The 18,822-nt window shown below is 41.8% G+C and overlaps 1 protein-coding gene across 4 annotated transcripts in view; it reads left to right on the top strand.

Moving 5' to 3' along the window:
* LOC119011472 (rap guanine nucleotide exchange factor 4-like) overlaps positions 1-18,380 on the top strand; it is a 28,721-nt gene extending 10,341 nt beyond the window's left edge. For 3 of the 4 annotated variants that reach the window (XM_037084626.1, XM_037084628.1, XM_037084627.1), the window contains 29 exons: positions 362-504; positions 1,422-1,510; positions 2,829-2,975; positions 6,755-6,827; positions 7,565-7,620; positions 8,657-8,763; positions 8,857-8,978; positions 9,884-10,067; positions 10,303-10,387; positions 10,912-10,972; positions 11,485-11,561; positions 12,093-12,239; positions 12,578-12,672; positions 12,813-12,898; positions 13,130-13,208; positions 13,817-13,967; positions 14,064-14,152; positions 14,239-14,266; positions 14,409-14,484; positions 14,594-14,740; positions 14,854-14,951; positions 15,201-15,326; positions 15,629-15,807; positions 15,929-16,019; positions 16,120-16,170; positions 16,339-16,426; positions 16,805-16,869; positions 16,976-17,030; positions 17,123-18,380. In XM_037084626.1, coding sequence (XP_036940521.1) covers positions 362-504; positions 1,422-1,510; positions 2,829-2,975; positions 6,755-6,827; positions 7,565-7,620; positions 8,657-8,763; positions 8,857-8,978; positions 9,884-10,067; positions 10,303-10,387; positions 10,912-10,972; positions 11,485-11,561; positions 12,093-12,239; positions 12,578-12,672; positions 12,813-12,898; positions 13,130-13,208; positions 13,817-13,967; positions 14,064-14,152; positions 14,239-14,266; positions 14,409-14,484; positions 14,594-14,740; positions 14,854-14,951; positions 15,201-15,326; positions 15,629-15,807; positions 15,929-16,019; positions 16,120-16,170; positions 16,339-16,426; positions 16,805-16,869; positions 16,976-17,030; positions 17,123-17,250 — 2,923 coding nt within the window. In that variant the 3' untranslated portion in view covers positions 17,251-18,380. The remainder of the gene's footprint in view (positions 1-361; positions 505-1,421; positions 1,511-2,828; positions 2,976-6,754; positions 6,828-7,564; positions 7,621-8,656; positions 8,764-8,856; positions 8,979-9,883; positions 10,068-10,302; positions 10,388-10,911; positions 10,973-11,484; positions 11,562-12,092; positions 12,240-12,577; positions 12,673-12,812; positions 12,899-13,129; positions 13,209-13,816; positions 13,968-14,063; positions 14,153-14,238; positions 14,267-14,408; positions 14,485-14,593; positions 14,741-14,853; positions 14,952-15,200; positions 15,327-15,628; positions 15,808-15,928; positions 16,020-16,119; positions 16,171-16,338; positions 16,427-16,804; positions 16,870-16,975; positions 17,031-17,122) is intronic. The other variant, XM_037084629.1, reaches the window with a different exon arrangement.
* The last annotated feature ends 442 nt before the right edge of the window (positions 18,381-18,822 follow it).

Here is an 18,822-nt window from a genome sequence, read left to right as displayed (position 1 = left end):
AGGTTTCCGCTGTTATCGTATTAGACACCAGGCCGTACAATGAAGCAGCATTCTCACACACGCACAAATGCGTAACACTAAAACAGTAGCGATGCCTTTTATCTTAAAGGACAATAACGCTGATTTTTCATGTATTACTCCATTGAATGCAAATTGCAAATATTTAGCATTACTGCTGAAAGCACTCCGAAGCACACTGTACTGTAGCTTTATGATTGATTTTCTTAGTCTCTGTGCAAAAATGGACTCGCTTGAGATGGATAATCCATCGCAGTGAACAAGTCGCATCCTGCAGTTAATTGGCCGAAACATGACAAAAAACAGTGATATTACATCTTATGAATGGTTGTTTTGTGCACAGGCCCTCGGAGCGCTCAGGAGAGGATGTGGACATTATATTGACCAGACTGAGAGAGGTCAAAGCCTTCCATAGGTTCCCACCTCCGCTCTTACTGCAGATCTGTGCCTGTGCCTTCTATGAATGCCTGGAGAAAGGCATCACGCGTACGTACATGCACACACACACCCACAGAAAAGCACAAACATAATGGTTGTGGTATTGTGTACAATAATAGGTGCTCTGTGGCTGTCAGGCTCAGACTATCTCTCCAGAGGAAAGCATCATTATACAGTATATACAGTGTGTTATTACATGACAGTCACACTGCAGAGGATGCCTTTGCTATATGAAGAGTGAAGCATTGGTTTTTAAAGTAGTGTGATCATTTAAAGTCATGTGTATACGCCTCCCTGCATACCAAATAAAGAATCCTTTTGTAGCATATGGACGTTGGTACATTTGATCACTCTTATGGCTGTCATTAATCAGTATTATAGTATTGATTAATCAATTACTTGTACAGCTGCTTTAAATAATAAGTGCTTTGTTTAGAAAATATCACAAAATTGCTAACAAAAGATAATTTTTCAGAGCCCAGATTGTTTGATTTGGATGTTCAGTAGATATTTATACTCATTAAGGCCTGGCAATATGTCTTTATTATTATATATTTGAATTTCTAACTTCATTATAATACTTTGTAAAATATTAATATCCAACATCATGTTTGATACATCAGGAAACAATTTATGCAACAGTGAATGAATATATTTATGGATTTGTGTTTTAAAGATTAAAACAACAACATGTTAGTTAATTTACTTTGGGAGGAGGTGGGGCGATATGGGCTTCACTGGCACATGTATTAACTTGCTGACAGAGAGGGGAACGATAAAATGAAGCAAGTACCTGTGTAACAATGTTGCAATAAATGAGTAACGAGCTATTTCAAATATTCAAAAGTGATTGGTATTGATACGCTACTAGAGAGTGGTGGTATAGGTTTTTATGAATGCCCACTGAGTGAAAGGTTTTTCTCCACCAGCACTCTACACTGTTGAATGTATTTTACTGTCCACAGTGTTTCGACAAGGAGACATAGGCACCAGCTGGTACGCTGTCCTGTCCGGCTCTCTGGATGTCAAAGTGTCAGAAACAGCCAACCACCAGGTAAGATCAGTTTGAGACAGATTGCAGCCTCATACATACGTGATAACTTGCGTAGTTTCACTTGTGCTGCTGTGTGTCAGTTGTGTGCGGTTTGCTTTAAATCATTTGAATCACAAATGGATGAATGAATGAATAATGTATTGAGTCCTGAATCACAGACACTACGGGGTTCATTCTGTAATTTCCTCTCTATTTTTGTGAGGACGCGTGATTTTTCTCGGCTGCCATTTTCTTACGACCTCTTGTACTATTTTTATCGTAACCTCCTCTGTCGAGGATCCAGGCCTTGCTCTACAAGTGCTCCTCATGTTAGAGAGCCGGCTGTGAACGACGCTCTTAAATGCTGACATTGTTCTAGCACATTAGCTCATGTCTTCCTGCTTAAATATGCCAAAGCGAATCTGCCACAGTGCAGAAAACAAGTCCACTGAGAACTGTGCTTGCCGCTAATTGTTATGTCCTTTACGCCAGAGTGTGGAAATTGGGTTTTACTATAAAGAGAGGAAGAGGGGAGAGTGAGAGAGAGAGGATTTGTTCCCGTTTAAAGATGGAGATAAGACGGCCCTCCGTTGTGAAATGTCCCTTTTTATGTACTGTATGTAGCCCTTAAGTGTCATCGGTGGCCTAGATTCTGTAGCTCTGAAATGTCAGTTTGGACCTCTGAAAAGGTTTCCATAGCATTCTGAATATTTGTCTAAATCAGTGTGTTTCCTTGCCTCCAGCCTGTCAAATTATATCCAGCACCCAGAGATATTTTCCTTGCAGGAGACTGTGTTTACTAGCCCCTCACATTTGAATTGATTTGCATTGATTACCATATATTAATCTGTCTGCTCTTCATGTCTGTCCATATTTCAAAAACAAACCTTTGGATATAGGACTGCAGTGAGCAGTTGATTAATCGATTAGTCACTCAACAGAAAATTCATTGCAACACAGTGATTCATTGTTTTCGGCATCTTTTGGAAAGAAGCTATCAAAGCATTCTCCAGTGGAAGCTCCTACAATGTGAATATTTATGTCTTAACATTGCATTGTGAATTTAATTGGTTTGGGGTTTGGATTGTTTGTCAGGCCTTAGAAAACATTTGATGACATCAGATTGGACTGTAGAAGATTGTAATATGGAACAAAGAATTGATTGAAAATACAGCCCGACCGGTATGTTGTAATATGTTTTTTGGCCTTATTGTTGTTTATTGTTTCTTTTTACTCTATTATATATATTTGACCAATTTGCTATATTCTTTGATATTATATTGCTGGATCTCACACCTTTTGTTCTTTAGCAATCAGACGTTGTTGTGTTTGTGTGCAGGATGCAGTCACTATCTGTACACTGGGGATTGGGACAGCGTTCGGGGAGTCCATCCTGGACAACACACCCCGCCATGCTACCATTGTCAGCAGAGAGACCAGCGAGCTGCTGCGTATCGAGCAGAGGGAATTCAAAAGCCTCTGGGAGGTGAGCGATCTAAAAACCGAGAGAGCTGCTTCACTGTATGCATCTGAGTATGAGCCGGAACCTCAGGGTTCAGCATGAACTCCGTACCTAAAGGTTTTCCATCTTGAATGAGTTCCCTGTAGAGGCTGCAATTTTCAGACACCCTTGAACTGTAACTGTACCTTTAACCACAAGAGGGCTGTCCACCATAACGGTGCCCACCTATTAGGCACACTCCTCAGGTGACACAATGAGAGAGAGAGAGAGAGAGAAATATGCCTGTGTGCTTGTGTTTAGTACTGGCTGTCTATTGTTGTCGGAGCTGGCTGTGGCTTAGTGCAGTATTCACAGCACAAGGGATGATGCACCAAACCAATGCACCAAGGGCCTATAGGGATCTATACTGTGAACTGTGTACTGTGTGTTAAATGTGCAGGGAAGGAAGTGTCATGGGAATTTAAATGTGATAAGTGCATATTAGTCTTCGCACCACTATGAATAAATCATTGTGTGCGCTGAAGTTTCCTCCTGGGCTCAGATACCCGCTAATAATATATTCCGATTGTGCTGGAACAGTAAAGAGGAGGTTACATAGTAGTATCCTGAGGCGATCAGACTAATGGTCATTAAGGTGGTAAAGGTGGCTTAATCTCCTTGAATACAAACTATTTCTCTCTCTCTCTATATATATAGACAGACTAGTTTAATTAGAGCGTAGTAATATGCTGCCTTTTTCACAGCAGATATTTTGAAAGGTCACTGCAGGAAAGGCACAGGTTTAATTGGCAACATTAACGCCTCCATTCATGTAAGTTTCCATACCAATTATTAACATAATTACACACATGTGCTAAAACATCTGAAATTTAAGACTGGTGATATCAATAGGATTCACTTGCAGTAAATATTGATTAAATTAACATTGTAATTCCTCATCTTTCCTTTTTTGGTTTGGCATGAAAAGGTCTTACTAGATAAAAGTATTGATGTTTCCAGCTAATATTCATACATCGCAGATATAACTTCCATCAGTAAAACTGATAGTAAGCACAGTGCTCCTAATACTGTAGTGTTGAATTTAATGAGTCATGTTCAGAATATAAAAACTCATCGTCAGCAGGTATCTCAGATATTCCATACAGATACTGTATCATACAAACTTGAAGAATCAGCACTCAGTGGCATGGCTTCAGCCTGGCATCTCCTTTGAGAGTTGGCATTGTAGTAGTGGCCTCTCTGTGGGCCTCCTTGTTGAGGTTACCCTCTCCATTCACAGGGTCCCCCTCAGAGAGGAAGTGCTGGCAGAGCAAACGATCAGTTTACTGTAGCTCCACAGTCAGCGTCTGAGGGCCACAAGTGTCTGCCCTGTTGTTTGGTCAGGCTCTAATCTCCTATTTTTCATTGTCAAATACAAAGGGTCCTGTTTTCTTTCATGTTGCCAATAATTGTAGTCGATTCAACACCCTGAACTCGGATGTAGTTGGGTGGATTTACAGGGAAACTTTACTTACAAATCAAAGTGTATTTTCCGGTTGTTGTGAGTAAGACTAAATATGTTTTAAAATAGTTGTATGAATTCTTTCTGGCTCCAGAAATGTATTAACTTGTCTAACGGCAGCTACAGTTTGCAGCAGTAAGCAGTTAATCTGTTGGCCACTTTGATGCTTTAGTTTACTGCTCAGATGAGTGACAATAGATAGAAATCCACACAGATTTTCTCTTTACTAAACACTGAAACATGCAGCATTTTGCAGAAAAATAAAGGTTTTGATTATGAAAATTCAGTTTATTTTGGCTAACGTTTTCCATGGGTTTATATTTACATGGCTAAACATTCACAACAGTGTTATGAATCAAACATGAATATGACTGAGCCTTGTTTCTGATAACCCTGTTGACAAACCCTTTGACAGATTTCTCTAAAATGAGATGCTTTGACAGCTTTTCTGATCTCAGTATGAAACAGATTTATCTATTCATTGATGCCATTTATGAGAGAAATAATGACCTCACCATGATTATTATTAGATTCAACTGGATTTACTGAAATGTGATATGTCCATTTTATGTGAGAGGAACATGTAAAAACAAGATAAGATGATAATTGGTTATTAAAGCATGTGCCATCTAATTACTAGGCTTGTAGTATGTTTTTTTTTGTTTGCACTAAGTGCACTCAGTCTCCCACTCTTCTGTCTATTTTAGGACAGTAGACATAACAGAAAGATAGCAGAAAAAATATAGCCTGAGGTTGTAGTCTTTTGAATCTGGTTCAGCTCATACTAAAAGGATCTTTGTGTTTAATGTGTGTGCTTCTGTGTTTTGTGTGTGCATGAACTCATTTGTGTGCATGTGCTTGTGTGCGGCAAGGAGGACTAGAAAGCTACGGGATGAATGCAGTCATGTGTTTGATGAAAGGATAAAAGAAGAGGGCGCTGCTCCATAATTCTATGTGAAAATTAGGCGAATAAATGGGGTGTAAATGTAAAACAGCTTGTTGCTGTGTCTGACAGATATGTGTAAAAGTACAGTTTACAAAACAGCAGATGGCTGCTTGGCATGGCACAAGTCTTTCACTTACTACTCTGTCCCTTTCACCTGCTCTACATTTCTCTTGCCCACTTCCTCTCTCCTCTATTGGCCATGCAGTGTCTTTTGCCAGCCTCCTTCCTTTCCTCCCTCCCTCCCTCCATCCTCACCCTCACTACTCCTTTCTTTGCCTCCTCTGCTTCCTTTCTCTGTCGCTCCCTCCCTCCCTCTCTCTCTCTCCTCCTTCACTAGAGTAGCTCGGTCGGACGGACACTCAGATCACCGTGGTAACCTGTGGGAGAAAGTGGTTTGGTTCTTGGCTCGATTGTGGCGAGAGAGGAGGAGTAAGAGACTGAGAAAGACACTGTGTAGCCTGTGTGTGTGTGTGAGAGGCAGAGAGAGAGGGAGAGAGAGAAAGAGGAAGAGAGAGGGTGAAATAAAGGAGGAGAGAAGCTTGTTTGGAGCAGGATGCTATCCGGTGGTTTGTGTGTGAGTTGTAAAGGAGCAGAGGGCAGCTCTCTGGGGTTTCAATCCCTCCAGTGTTAGGCAGCTGAGTGTGTTACCTCAGGTGAGTCTGACTGTGTGGTTTGTGGTGTGTGTGTGTGTGTGTGTGTGTGATGTTTCACTGTCATGTTTCCCTTCTGTTTACTTTTGATGTGCTCTCAAAAAATGAAATTGAAACTTCCAGCATTCGTTTTCCGTTGTTTTTTTCTGGTTCTATGTGTGTGTGTTTTTGTGCAAGCAAGTCAACGACAGGGGGGTGTTTGTGACTTCAGGTCAAACAGATGCTCTCTCTGTCTCCTCTTCTGAGTGTGTGTTTGTGTGTGTGTTCGTGTTCCCGGCAGTCCTCAGAGGGTATAGGTTGCTTGGTAATGACCTTGCAGGGGGGGCAGTGGCACATCCCGGCTCAAAATGACCTGCTGTGTGTACTTCAGTGTCTCTGCTATAGAGATGCAAACCAAGATTATTGTTGGTAACAGCTGTAAGGGCAGCATCTGTATGTACTCATTAACCCTGCTTAGAATGTTGTTGTGAGTGTGTGCGTGGGTGTGTGTCTTATATAATGTTAGTTGTTCTGCATGTAAATGATCTTGGTTGCACAAAGGGCTTTGTTTTGAGGGGCACTTGCTGCGTGTGTTTGAAAGTAGCACTGTGTGTGTGTTTCTTTTAGAGATTTTAAAAGCTGATGATGTGTAATAAATGATCCATCATGACAAGAGGTGGTCATTTTTTTTTTTAAATTGACATTAATTGTTATGTGTTTCTTGTAGAAATATCGTCAGAGCCTGGCTGGACTGTTGGCCCCTCCTTATGGAGCCATGGAGAGTGGATCTAACAATGACAGTGAGTAGAGACACACACACATACACACACACACACACACACACACACACACACTACACTACACTGAAAGAAACACTGTTAATGTTGGTTGGATGTTAAATTACTGGACTTCAGTGTGTTTACTTTTATATGAACCAATATGAATAATAATGTAGCATTGTGAAACAGAGGTTAGAGAACGGAACCAAAATCTAAGTATATGTAATATTAATAAGTGTTATTACTTCATTAAGAAGACAGGGAACTTTAAACTGTTCAGTATTTGTCATTCTAGACTACTCCTGCTTCTTTTTCAAGATGTTATACTTATGCCACCCAGTGTTCATCTAGACATCTTGTGCCTCAGAACTAGGGATGCATGATTTTGGATTGTACTGATCATTTTTTTTAGTCATTTTTCCTGATTTTTTTCACCTGATTACAGAGAACATCAAGTCTCTCCTGTACTGGAATTAACATATTGTTATGCTTACTCTCATTGTGATCATGGGCAGATCCAAAAAATATACTCACTGAGCAAAACAAGAAAAATACTTCAACTGTTGGCATCACGTGTACAGAGTTAAAGTATCATCTAATCAGCCTGTCATATTGTCTGAAATACTCACTTTGGGTTGATGTTGATATTTCATTTGAAAGCCTTTATCATGAATCCCTAGTTTGGGGAATAAAAACACTGTCTACATCCTGTTCAAGTTCTCTTTTCGACCAGCTTGACAACAGTTTTTCCTCCACAGGACTCGCAGACAAAGACAACATGAACTCAGACTCTGCAAACAAAGCTCACAACAAGGTAAACACTCTCTCCAGCTCACCGCCTGGCACCCAAAGGTCTGTCTTGGATTTGTACAGGAAGTGAAAAAAAACCTCAATCCTATAAATAAACTCTGCCAACACGTTTTCGGAGAGCTGTGCTCTTCCTCGCGGCACACAAAGCATGAATGAACTAACCTCACAACCGATATACTGTGTGGCTCAGGCAGTCTCGGTTTGTCTTGGATTCCTTTATGCATCGCTGCTTGTGTCAGAAGATGTGTGTGACAGGGCATTGAAGGCTGAGCAGAAAAGAGGTGTTTTATATTTCTGATAGAGCTGGTGATGTTATGTTTGAACAAATGCTGTAGCTAATATTTGAAATCAAAAGGTACATAATCTAAACACCACTGTGCAGAGAGAAGAAATAAACTGGGCCACAGTGTCATAAAACTACACTGCTGCATACTTTCATGTTTGTAAATTCATCTAGAGTGCTACAATGAATTGATGAGGTGTGTGTGTGTCTTCTGAGCAGAGACGAGTGATGAGTCATAGTCGTGATCCTCTGTAGTTATGCAAATGCTAGCTTAATACATGCACACAGAAGAAAGATCCCATCTGCCCAATTAGCATGCCTTGCTTTGTTGTTTTCTCCAGCTGCTGTGTATACTCACATCTGTCTTTTTCCTCTGTTTCTAAGGGGCAGGTGTGATCTGTATAGGAGGTGGCTGCTTGTATGCACTTTGTGTTTTAGTGATAGGGGTGCTGTGAAAGTGTTGTACTGTTTGTAATTAGCATTCACATTCATCCCTTGCAGTGTGGAGAATCAGTTTCAATCAATTCTTTTTTGATGGGCTTATTGAGACTTCTCAGACAATTTATTGATCTGAACATTGGGGGTAAACTGGAACTGAGGCCTCTTTTGAATGTAGTCTCAGTTTACTATTTCTCTTGCCTTCGTCTATATACACGTTACAGGCTGGAGTCAGCATGAGTATTGCGTGTCTTGACACCAGCATTACAGTTTACAATCAGTTAATCAAACTACCCTGGTGCTCTGATGTGTTCTGTAGATCCCATCAGAGAAGCTGCAGAGGGCGGGGAAGGTTCTCCGCAACGCCATCCTGTCCAGAGCCCCACACATGATCCGAGACAGGAAGTACCACCTCAAGACATACAGGTAACAGTGGGTTTGACCAAAGCTTCAGTTGTGAATATACACGCAGCAGCTTTAGAAAAGTCAGTGGATTGTATTGGCATGTGTTTATTGCAGACAGTGCTGTGTAGGCACAGAGCTGGTGGACTGGTTGGTGCTGCAGAGTGCCTGTGTGCTCACACGGTCCCATGCTGTTGGGATGTGGCAGGCTCTACTAGAAGAAGGGGTGCTCAACCATGGTAAGTAAAACTTCTGTTTCCTTATGATATAGTGTATGATGTTTAGTCTCATTTCATGCACAGTACAGTTGTAAAAACAGGAGCTGACATGCAAACCAGGTGAGCAGGTTCTGATTTCAAAGAACAAAACATGAAACAAAATTATACAGTCTCTTGTCTGTATATTTATAGTTATTCTAGTGCCTTTCATGTAATTTCTTTTGTTTGGGAGATGCTGTTCCACACGTATACATCAGGAACAATGTGCAAAATCACATCAGTGCATATATAATGTATGTATGCATATGTTTTTGTACTTTTGTATTTTAACTGGTAAGATGCTCTATTCCCATGTCTGCTCATGTGACTGTTCTTATGAGCACATAAAGCGGGGTTATGCAGTGTCGCTCTGGTCTGGTGAAGGGCACTGATGCTCAAAATGTCACTACTTCGGTGCATTAAATAAATGGATGTTGGAGCCCTGCAGTGTTGGAGCCCTTGCACTTAACATTCAAAAGTCTGTTTCCAAACCTCTGAGAAATAAAGGCAGGGGAGTGATTTTCTTAAGATTATGGTTGTTTTACATGTTGTGTCATTAATTATTAAATTAGGATTCTTTACATGTGGACATGTTAAAGCAAGACGTCTCTTGTTTGACCTTGAGTTGAAGTGGTGGTTTTACTAAATCTAAACATCAGTCGCAGTGAAAGTGTTGGTATGAATACCAGCTTGGAAACTAATTGGAAGTGTTGAAGCAGGAACATAAAATATAGATTGAATTTCAAATTCTTCGACTTCAAAGAAAATGCCTGAAATGATGTTCTGAGTACAAGAAAAACAACAGTGATTTGATAAAATCACCAGGCTGGAATAGTGCATGTTTAAAAGGGTTCACCTCTGTCTTTTGATGTGTGGCTGCTCCACAGTGGACCAGGAGCTGGGTTTCCAGGACAAGTACCTGTTCTACCGCTTTCTTGATGACGAGGAAGAGGACACACCATTGCCTAGTGAAGAGGAGAAGAGGGAGAGTGAGGAAGAGCTGCCAGAGACCATCCTCTTCCTCGCCCAGATCGGTCCAGACGCTCTGCTGCGCATGATCCTCAGGAAATCGTAAGCAACAAACACAAAAATGTGTCTAAATATTTCACCTGCCTTTCCAAAACATCTATCCCACTGAAGCAAATGTAATCCCACACAAGCATTTGTAATATTCAAAAGAACAGCCCAATCGTTTCAGCATTAGGATGTGTCATTACTAATTTTTAGAGCAGTGTAATAAGAGGTGACGTGTGTGCTTGGAATCTTGCTGTTGAGTTTATTCTGACTAACCTCAGTGGGTCCGCAGGCCCGGTCAGAGGACAGGGGACGACCTCGAGATCATCTACGATGAGTTGCTTCACATCAAGGCCTTAGCTCACCTCTCCAACACTGTGAGTCAGGCGGTCCACTTTTCTTTTTAAAGGGACAGTACGGCTTTCCAAACTTACCGTTAATTCTTCAGAGTCACTTGCCACAGTCTTTTTGTTTTTAAGAGCAGAGGGAGGAGCGTTTCTCTTAACAGTGTAATGGGACAGTGTTTTACACCAGTCTGCCGTGTGTTGGCAAGTCTGTAACGGCTCAGGACGTGTTTTTGTTGCTGTTTCATGCTCCCTATTTTCCTAGAATCAGTGTTGTTTGTATTAGATGCAATGGCTTTACTACAGCACTGGAAAATCACATTCCAGCAGGTGAAAGTAGTTCACAAACAATAGACCTCCTTAACCATTTTGAACAAACTGCTTTCCATTACATGTAAGTAAGTCATAGAGAGTTAAAAACTCTCCATGTTCTGCCATGAGGGACTGTAGGGACTCCCAGGCCAGTTCAGATGATCCTTAAAACCCCTGACCTTTCTACTGTTCTTTCATATGTTTCAAAATCCAGTGTGTCTTGAGCTGTGTTCTCTGGTTTATAGGTGAAGAGGGAACTGGCGAGCGTTGTGATCTTCGAGTCGCATGCGAAAGCTGGAACAGTGTGTGAGTGTTCACTTTGTAGCATGTATTTTTATTTGTGTGCCTGGTGAACAGCAGGGCTTTTTCAAAATCTGACTCTGTTGGACCTTAGTTAGTTATGGGTTGTGTTTTATTTGTGTCAGTACTCGTTTAAATCTTTAAACACTGCACATTTAAAAGTATGCTGAAATAGCCATTAGCAGTTCCTGTTTGCATTGCACTCATGGATGAACAGACAACTACTACTTGATTACAGTTATAGACTGAAGTAGACTTTAAAAACGTGATGATTCCCAGGCAGATTCTGGATATCTAAGAGAGCTGATGGACGCTTAACTGCGATGGACACTGGTGATAATGATGTGTATTATGTCTGTGTGTTTGGATTTGACAGTTACAGCTCTTAAAAGGAGTGTACATTTTGAAGCAAGTTACCACTCTCTGTGCCCCCCTGCGGTTTGACAAACTGGTGTGCAGGCTTTGATTACTTACCATATATTCGGGGGTAATATATGTTTCTCCTCTTTATCTCCTAGTGTTCAACCAAGGAGAGGAGGGCACATCCTGGTACATCATCCAGAAGGGCTCTGTCAATGTGGTCATCTATGGCAAGGTGAGTGTGTGCATGAATGCATTCGTCCTCCTACATGCTTATGTTTCTTTCTGTGACAACTGAGCATTGTTCAATTGTTCTGCTTCATCTGATGCTATTTCATGTGTAACTAAAGGATTAAAATGTGCAGCTGATCGCCTCTGTATGGAGCAGACCAGCATCGTCTGTCCCGTGGGGCTGGGAAACACCAGCGGTGGAGTTTGGCAAACTCTGCTCAGCTCACCATGACTCATCACTATGATTAAGTGGCTTAAGGGGATTGTACGCATACACAATTTCACACCCCACGTGGATTTACAACCACTGTACAGGCAGATGAACTCGACATGGTCGTGTGCGGTCCTACACATTGATCTCATGTGAACATACACACATGCACTCTGCACACACACAGACAAGTACGGATGATTCACCCGTCCTGAGCGCTGATTTTTTTTCTCCAGGCTTAGAATGACTAGTAAACTGTTTGTGTCTGACTTCATGTTTATTTATGCACCCATTCATGCGAGTGTGTGTGTGTGTGTGTTTTAGGGTGTCGTGTGCACGCTCCATGAGGGTGATGACTTTGGGAAGTTGGCCCTGGTTACAGATTCACCTCGTGCAGCCTCCATCGTCCTGAGAGAAGATAACTGCCACTTCCTGCGCGTGGACAAGGAAGACTTCAACAGGATACTCAGGGTAGGTCAACAGGAGATGGGATACAATTGGAGCCACACCAAATTACTACCTTCGGTCTTAACTGTTATAAATACTGTTATTGGCTAAGAATATTCTTAAAGTTACAGCCGAGTCAAATGATCCTGTCAAAAGTTAGAATATTTTATCCACTGGACACTGTCTGAATTCATTCATTCAGGCCGTCTGCAGCATCATACAGCATTATGTGCCGAGTGATGCTGCCTGACTATGATGTCTGTCTCCCCCCTCTGGCAGAAGGGCTTTATTACATTAACAAGAACACATTTGACATGAAACAACATTACTGATTTTGTGCATGCGTCTTGTTGTATTTTTAGGACGTGGAAGCTAACACGGTGCGTTTAAAGGAGCATGAACAAGCTGTGCTGGTGTTAGAAAAGAGTCCTCGCGCCACGACCCTGGGAACTATCAAGTATGTGTGAGGAGTCTTGCACACGCACTTACAAATGCACAGTAAAACAAATCTATCCTTGTGTGTGTGTGTGTGTGTGTGTGTTGTGTTTTTTTTTGTATGTTTATAAAATGCATCACATCTTCTCTCATTCATTGCAGGTACACTGTGATATCAGGAACACCAGAGAAGATCCTTGAGCACTTCCTGGAGGCGATGAGGATGGACATACATCACAGCGAACCAGGTGAACAGAAAAGATGCATACATGTTGCAAAATGAATGAGCTGTTAAGCCTGAATGAACTTTGAGTATATGGTTACCAGAGATAGTCGAGCCACTAGATCAAATGCACTGAAATTCTGAAGGAAGGAAAGATGGATAGAAAATGAATTGAATGGTACTTTTACTGCTTTTTGAACCTCTTGATTTGCTCCGTGTCCGGTCTGACTCTCCTTCCTCTGGTTCTCTCTTATAGACCCAGCAGTGGATGATTTTGTCCTCATGCATTGTGTCTTCATGCCCAACAGCCAGCTGTGCCCTCTGCTCATGGCACAATATCCTTTCTGCCTTTTACATACAGACTTCACTTTTCTTTATTCATACTGTCTGTGATACCCACCATCAGGGCAGTACACTTCACATTTGTTGACAAATCCTCTTGGATGGACACGTCTGCTGTTTGTTGCTCACCGCAAAAATGCGACTGACAGAATCTTGGACTGTGCAACTCACTGATTCGGCTTACAGAAGTGCTGAAGCAGCAGTTGACCATCCAGCACTAATGAACTGCTCAGCCACACCACAACTCCCTTCACACCACACTAACAAGTTGTAAACCTTGCACAGAAGCTCTTATTATTCCTATTGTCTTAGTCATTGTGGTGCAAGTGTTCAGCTACTTGTGCAGCTGCACTGATGATTACACCCTTTGTCGCTGTCAAGGATGCAGTGATGAGGGTTAACTATGGGCTTCAGATTGTTTAAGTATCCATTCTGTTTGCAGTGAAGCATTTCAGAGCAATTCTGCAAAAACAAATGTTCTTTTTTGGTGTGGCATGCTGGATCTCTAGTTCGACATGTAGTGGAAGAAAATGTAGCAACTACAACCTTAAGCAGTGTCGGATCTATGTCTTTTAATATGTGTCTTTAACCACGTATCCACCTACCATGCGGCATCTCCGCCCGGCTCTGAACAGGAGAGGTTGGAGTACGCGCTCAACAGTAAGAGGAGGGCCCTCATTCTGACCCTGCGCTGGGCTAACGCACACACGTACATGCTACAGGAGGAGCCCGCTGCAATCTCCTTCCTTGAGGTGACTAAAATCAAGCTTCTGAATATCAGTGGACAAATCTTACACTGATTTTATACAACTGGTCTGACTGCAGTTCTTCCTCACCATCTGTTGTAGGAGCTGTATGGGAGTCTGTCAAATGATTCTCGCATGTTGAGAGCTTTGAAAGACTTGGTGCCTGACGTGGAGAAAGTCGTCAAATTACAGTATGTTTTCCAGCCTCTGCATGTTAAACGTTCGCTGTGATGTTTTATGTACCAGCCACATTTATGCTTTCTTTTATTTTTTGTAGTTCGGAAGAAGCAAAAGCCTCAAAAAAAGTAAGTTCAGACTACTGTCTTTTTTCCTTTCCTTTCCTTTCCTTTCCTTTCCTTTCCTTTCCTTTCCTTTCCTTTCCTTTCCTTTCCTCTCCGTCATGATGATGAGGTCACTGACCACACACCGTCTTGTATAATTCGACAGAAAACTTTAATACGACAGTTCAGTAATGGAGAGGAAAGGCTGCAGAAGAAACAGCCCATTAGGAATCAAGATGACAGTAAGCTAGTCTGAATTATTATTGTTTTCTTTTACTCTGGATTTAATATTTTGTCACTGTTACATCAGAACATGTTCATGATTTCAGTATTATCTGTGTGTGTGTCCAGTCCTGTTGAAGGTGTACTGCAGCGATCACACATACACAACTATCCGGGTCGCTGTGGCAGCGACGGGAAGAGAGGTGATCAGCGCCGTGGCCGACAAACTTGGCACCACTGACGAGCTGGTGTTGGTCCACCTCAGCTCTTCTGGTGGTATAAACACAGACTGAATTTCTATATGACGGAACTACAGACAGATTATCAATCATTTCACTGGCTTTCCTCTTAAAAGTTTATTGAAAGTATTCCTAAATATTTTCCCACAGAAAAACAAATCCTGAAGCCCAACGACGTGTCAGTGTTTTCTACTCTGAGCATCAACGGGAGATTATTTGCTTGTCCTCGAGAGCAGCTCAGCAGTCTGGTAAGAGACGAGTTCCCCTTGTTTACTGAGCACGTTTTCTTTTATGAGACAAGTCAGAGCAAGCACCCAATAAACAGAATCACACAGTGATAAGTTAAGAAAGCTGACCATGCCTTATGGGAATGATGTGCACTGCTACAGTAGATCTTGTTTGAAAGGAGCTACATGTGTAATGTGTTTCGAATCTGTAATCTTGTGTTTGTTTTATGAGTTTGTACAAATGTGTTTATGTTTGTCCATGTGCCTCAGACTACTCTTGCAGACCAGGAGGGTCCCTCTGCAGGCTCCATGTCAACTTTTGAGCTGATGAGCTCCAAGGACCTGGCTTACCAAATGACCATGTTTGACTGGGAGCTCTTCAGCTGTGTGCACGAGGTATTACACATGCGCACACACACACACACACACACACACACACACACACACACACACACACACACACACACACACACACACACACACACACACACACTAAAAACAACTTCAGGCCAGTAGTCACAGACTGTAATCTGTGACAATTTTGTGTGTACAGTGCTGCAAGGAGCCTCATTTTACACTTTGGAATAACAACACAAACCCTGCAGGAGTAATGCCTGACAGATTCATGGTGGCAGGACCTGTCCACTGGATTAACTCTGAACCTGCTGCCCCTCATGTGTCCTCCCTCCTCTCCCCAGCACGAGCTGCTCTACCACACGTTTGGCCGGCAGAGCTTCAGGAGAACCACGGCCAACCTGGACCTGTTTCTGCGCAGGTTCAACCAGGTTCAGCTGTGGGTGGTCACTGAGGTCTGCCTCTGCGGACAGCTCAGCAAGAGAGTCCAGCTTCTCAAGAAGTTCATCAAGATAGCTGCACAGTGAGTAGAACCTGCTGCTGGCTTACACACATCCACCTAGATGAAGAGTTTATTATTGTATATAGGCTTGATTTGTAGTTGCATTTCACTTTATGTCTTGAGTGTGTGTGTTTGTCCACAGCTGTCGGGAGTTTAAGAACTTGAATTCCTTCTTCGCCATCATCATGGGGATGAGCAACCCTGCTGTCAGCAGACTGAGTCAGACGTGGGAGGTAAACTTTCTCTCATCTGCTTCTAGATCTTTATTGAAACTTGAGTGTTTTCCTCTGTTGCTTAGTACTATCGTGAAATCTTCTGTTTTTCTTCTGGCAGAAACTCCCGACCAAGTTCAAGAAGTTCTATGCTGAGTTTGAGAGTATGATGGTGAGTTGCGTGAAATTACATTTACCACGATTGTCAAGGGGTTGCAGCTTGATTGTTTGATTGGAAATTTTCAATGTTTTTTCAATAAACAGTATAATTGTTGTAAAGTTACAAGTTCCACCAAATCTACATGCAAATGTCTGACACAGTTTCTATGTTTGGTGACAGGATCCATCAAGAAACCACCGGTCGTACCGACTCACCGTCACCAAACTGGAACCGCCAATCATCCCCTTCATGCCCCTCCTCCTCAAAGGTACGACTCTGTGTAGGGGAGAGGAAAACCTCAGTCACTGAATGAGATGGGATGGGATGTAGAAGAAACATACTGTAGCTGCTGTTAAATTGAATTCTAGGCCTGCACAATCACTCGAAATATGACACAGAACAATATCCAAATCATAGAAGCTGCAGTTTTTTTGATAACGATGATAAAGTACTGTAGAGCTCCAGAGAGGCCCTTACTATCAAATCATGTTCTCCAGATGTATTTCACATTACAATGATGACAAATATTTATTCTAGCTTATGTGGATCATATTGAAATCACAATATATATATAAAAAATAAACTTAATGATATGTCTTTACTGTATTGTGCCTTCCTATCTAATTATTTTCCTTTTCTTTTGCAGATATGACATTTACACATGAGGGCAACAAGACTTTCATTGACAGTATGGTCAATTTTGAGAAAATGGTGAGTTTCTGAGCGCATTTATTTATTAATTTCTGGGAAATCTTTTACTTGTCATGCAGCTCTTCACTCAAGATTGATGAACTAAAATGTCTCCTGTCCTCTTCAGCGTATTATAGCCAACACAATTCGGCAAGTGAGGCACTGTAGAAGCACACCCTTCAGTAAGCCCGCTCGTCACTTATCGGCACGTTTTCACATTTGTTAAAATTTGTGTAAAGCCAACGTATAAACACATATTTTTCTGTTTCATTAGATCCTGACATATGCCAACCCAACAAAAATCAAGCGGAGGTGCGAGGTTACGTCCGGAAGCTCTGCGTGGTCGACAACCAGCGGGCACTGACGCAGCTCTCCTACAGGCTGGAGCCTCGGCGGACATGAGCTCCACATCTTCCACCGCTATCGCCTTCTCCGTAACGTTAGCATAAAAAAAAATAAAAAACGAAGACCAACACACATTACTCAACACAGCCGGTCGTACAGTAGCAAATCACAACCGTCAATGACTTGAGCACTATTATGGACAATTATGGCTCAAGGACTTATACTGTGCCATTAAACGCCTCTTCTTCCTGGACAGAAACTGTTCAGCTGCTCTCTTGTCGCCGTGTCTCTGAGGGTTTTAACCGTACTAGTCGTTGCTGTTTGGGACCTGTTGGATAGAACTGTAATGTATAGAACTGGAATGGATATCCTGCATGACTGAACTTCATAGGCTTTGTGTTCTATACAGTGGACTTCTATCGGAGCGTCCTGTAATGTTGTGCTACCCCAAATGAGCCCTAGTTTACATTATATTACTGTACCTGCCTGTAAAGCAAACCTCGCTCTCCTGAGAAAAACACATACAACCCCCATGAAACCATAGTAACCTAGACTCTTCATTTTCCCTGTTGAATATACAGATGAATATGAAATATGAGAGTGCTTATTTACGTCATAATGATTATATACAAGTCTTTAGGATTTGATGTCCTTTAGGTAAATATCAGTGTCCCTTAACTAGTCCGACACTTCAGAACTACTAAACAAGAGTATTAGTTGGATTCAAGACCGAATGGTATTGCAACAAGTGTTCAAATTTGTCACTGCAGTATTATGTTTGAATTTTTGCATACTCCTCTAGAATATGAATTAATCTAACTGACGGAAGTCGCTTGGTGTGATCTGCTCTGAGGTCAGCTCTATAACCGACGCGCTCCTTTGATTTGGATGCACCGATGCTAGATGCAGAGTCCAAAGGCAACTTCTACTTTGAGGGGGAAATCCTCTCATCTCTACCAGTCGTGATCAGTCCGTGTAATTTTATTTTTCTATATATATGTGGGTGTAGATTTTCGAGTGTGTTCTTGACAAGTGTCATTAATTTTTCCTTTGATCTCAGGAGCTTTTTTGATGTGATGGTGTGTGTCGAGAACTGCTGTGAGGCCGGCTTTCCCCCCCCGGAGCCGCCTGTAACTGTACTGTACGTGTGGTCTGCCTTGTAAATAAAAATAGCTAATTTAACATTGCTCACGCTTTGACGGTGTTCTTCAAAATGTGCTTTGCGTTGCAAGTTGTAGAGAGACTGAGGATGCTGAATTACTACAACTACTGAGAATACCTGCCGAGCCTGTTAAAAATATTGTTTTTACCTAAGAACACAAGCTCATCAACACGTATTACCTCCTAATTTTGAAACCATTTAGCACTGAGCAGAGCTATTGAGCCTGTGAAAACAGGTGCACAATATATTCTGTTGCTAGATTATGTAGATTTACAGAAAGCCAGCTTTAAAGACGTCTGTCAGGAAGGATCTAGTGACAGATGCTTCTGAGCTACATTTATGGAGCATGTAGCACTGATGGGAAACACAGGTCTCTTCACTGTTCTGTATCATTAGAATAATTTCATTAAACACATTCCTTCACTTATTGTTCTTGATTAACAGGAGCTCTGACTGGAGTAGCACTC

Source organism: Acanthopagrus latus, chromosome 21, assembly GCF_904848185.1.
Source record: "Acanthopagrus latus isolate v.2019 chromosome 21, fAcaLat1.1, whole genome shotgun sequence".
NCBI classification, from domain to species: domain Eukaryota; kingdom Metazoa; phylum Chordata; class Actinopteri; order Spariformes; family Sparidae; genus Acanthopagrus; species Acanthopagrus latus.
This window is presented reverse-complemented; position numbering and strand designations above follow the sequence as displayed.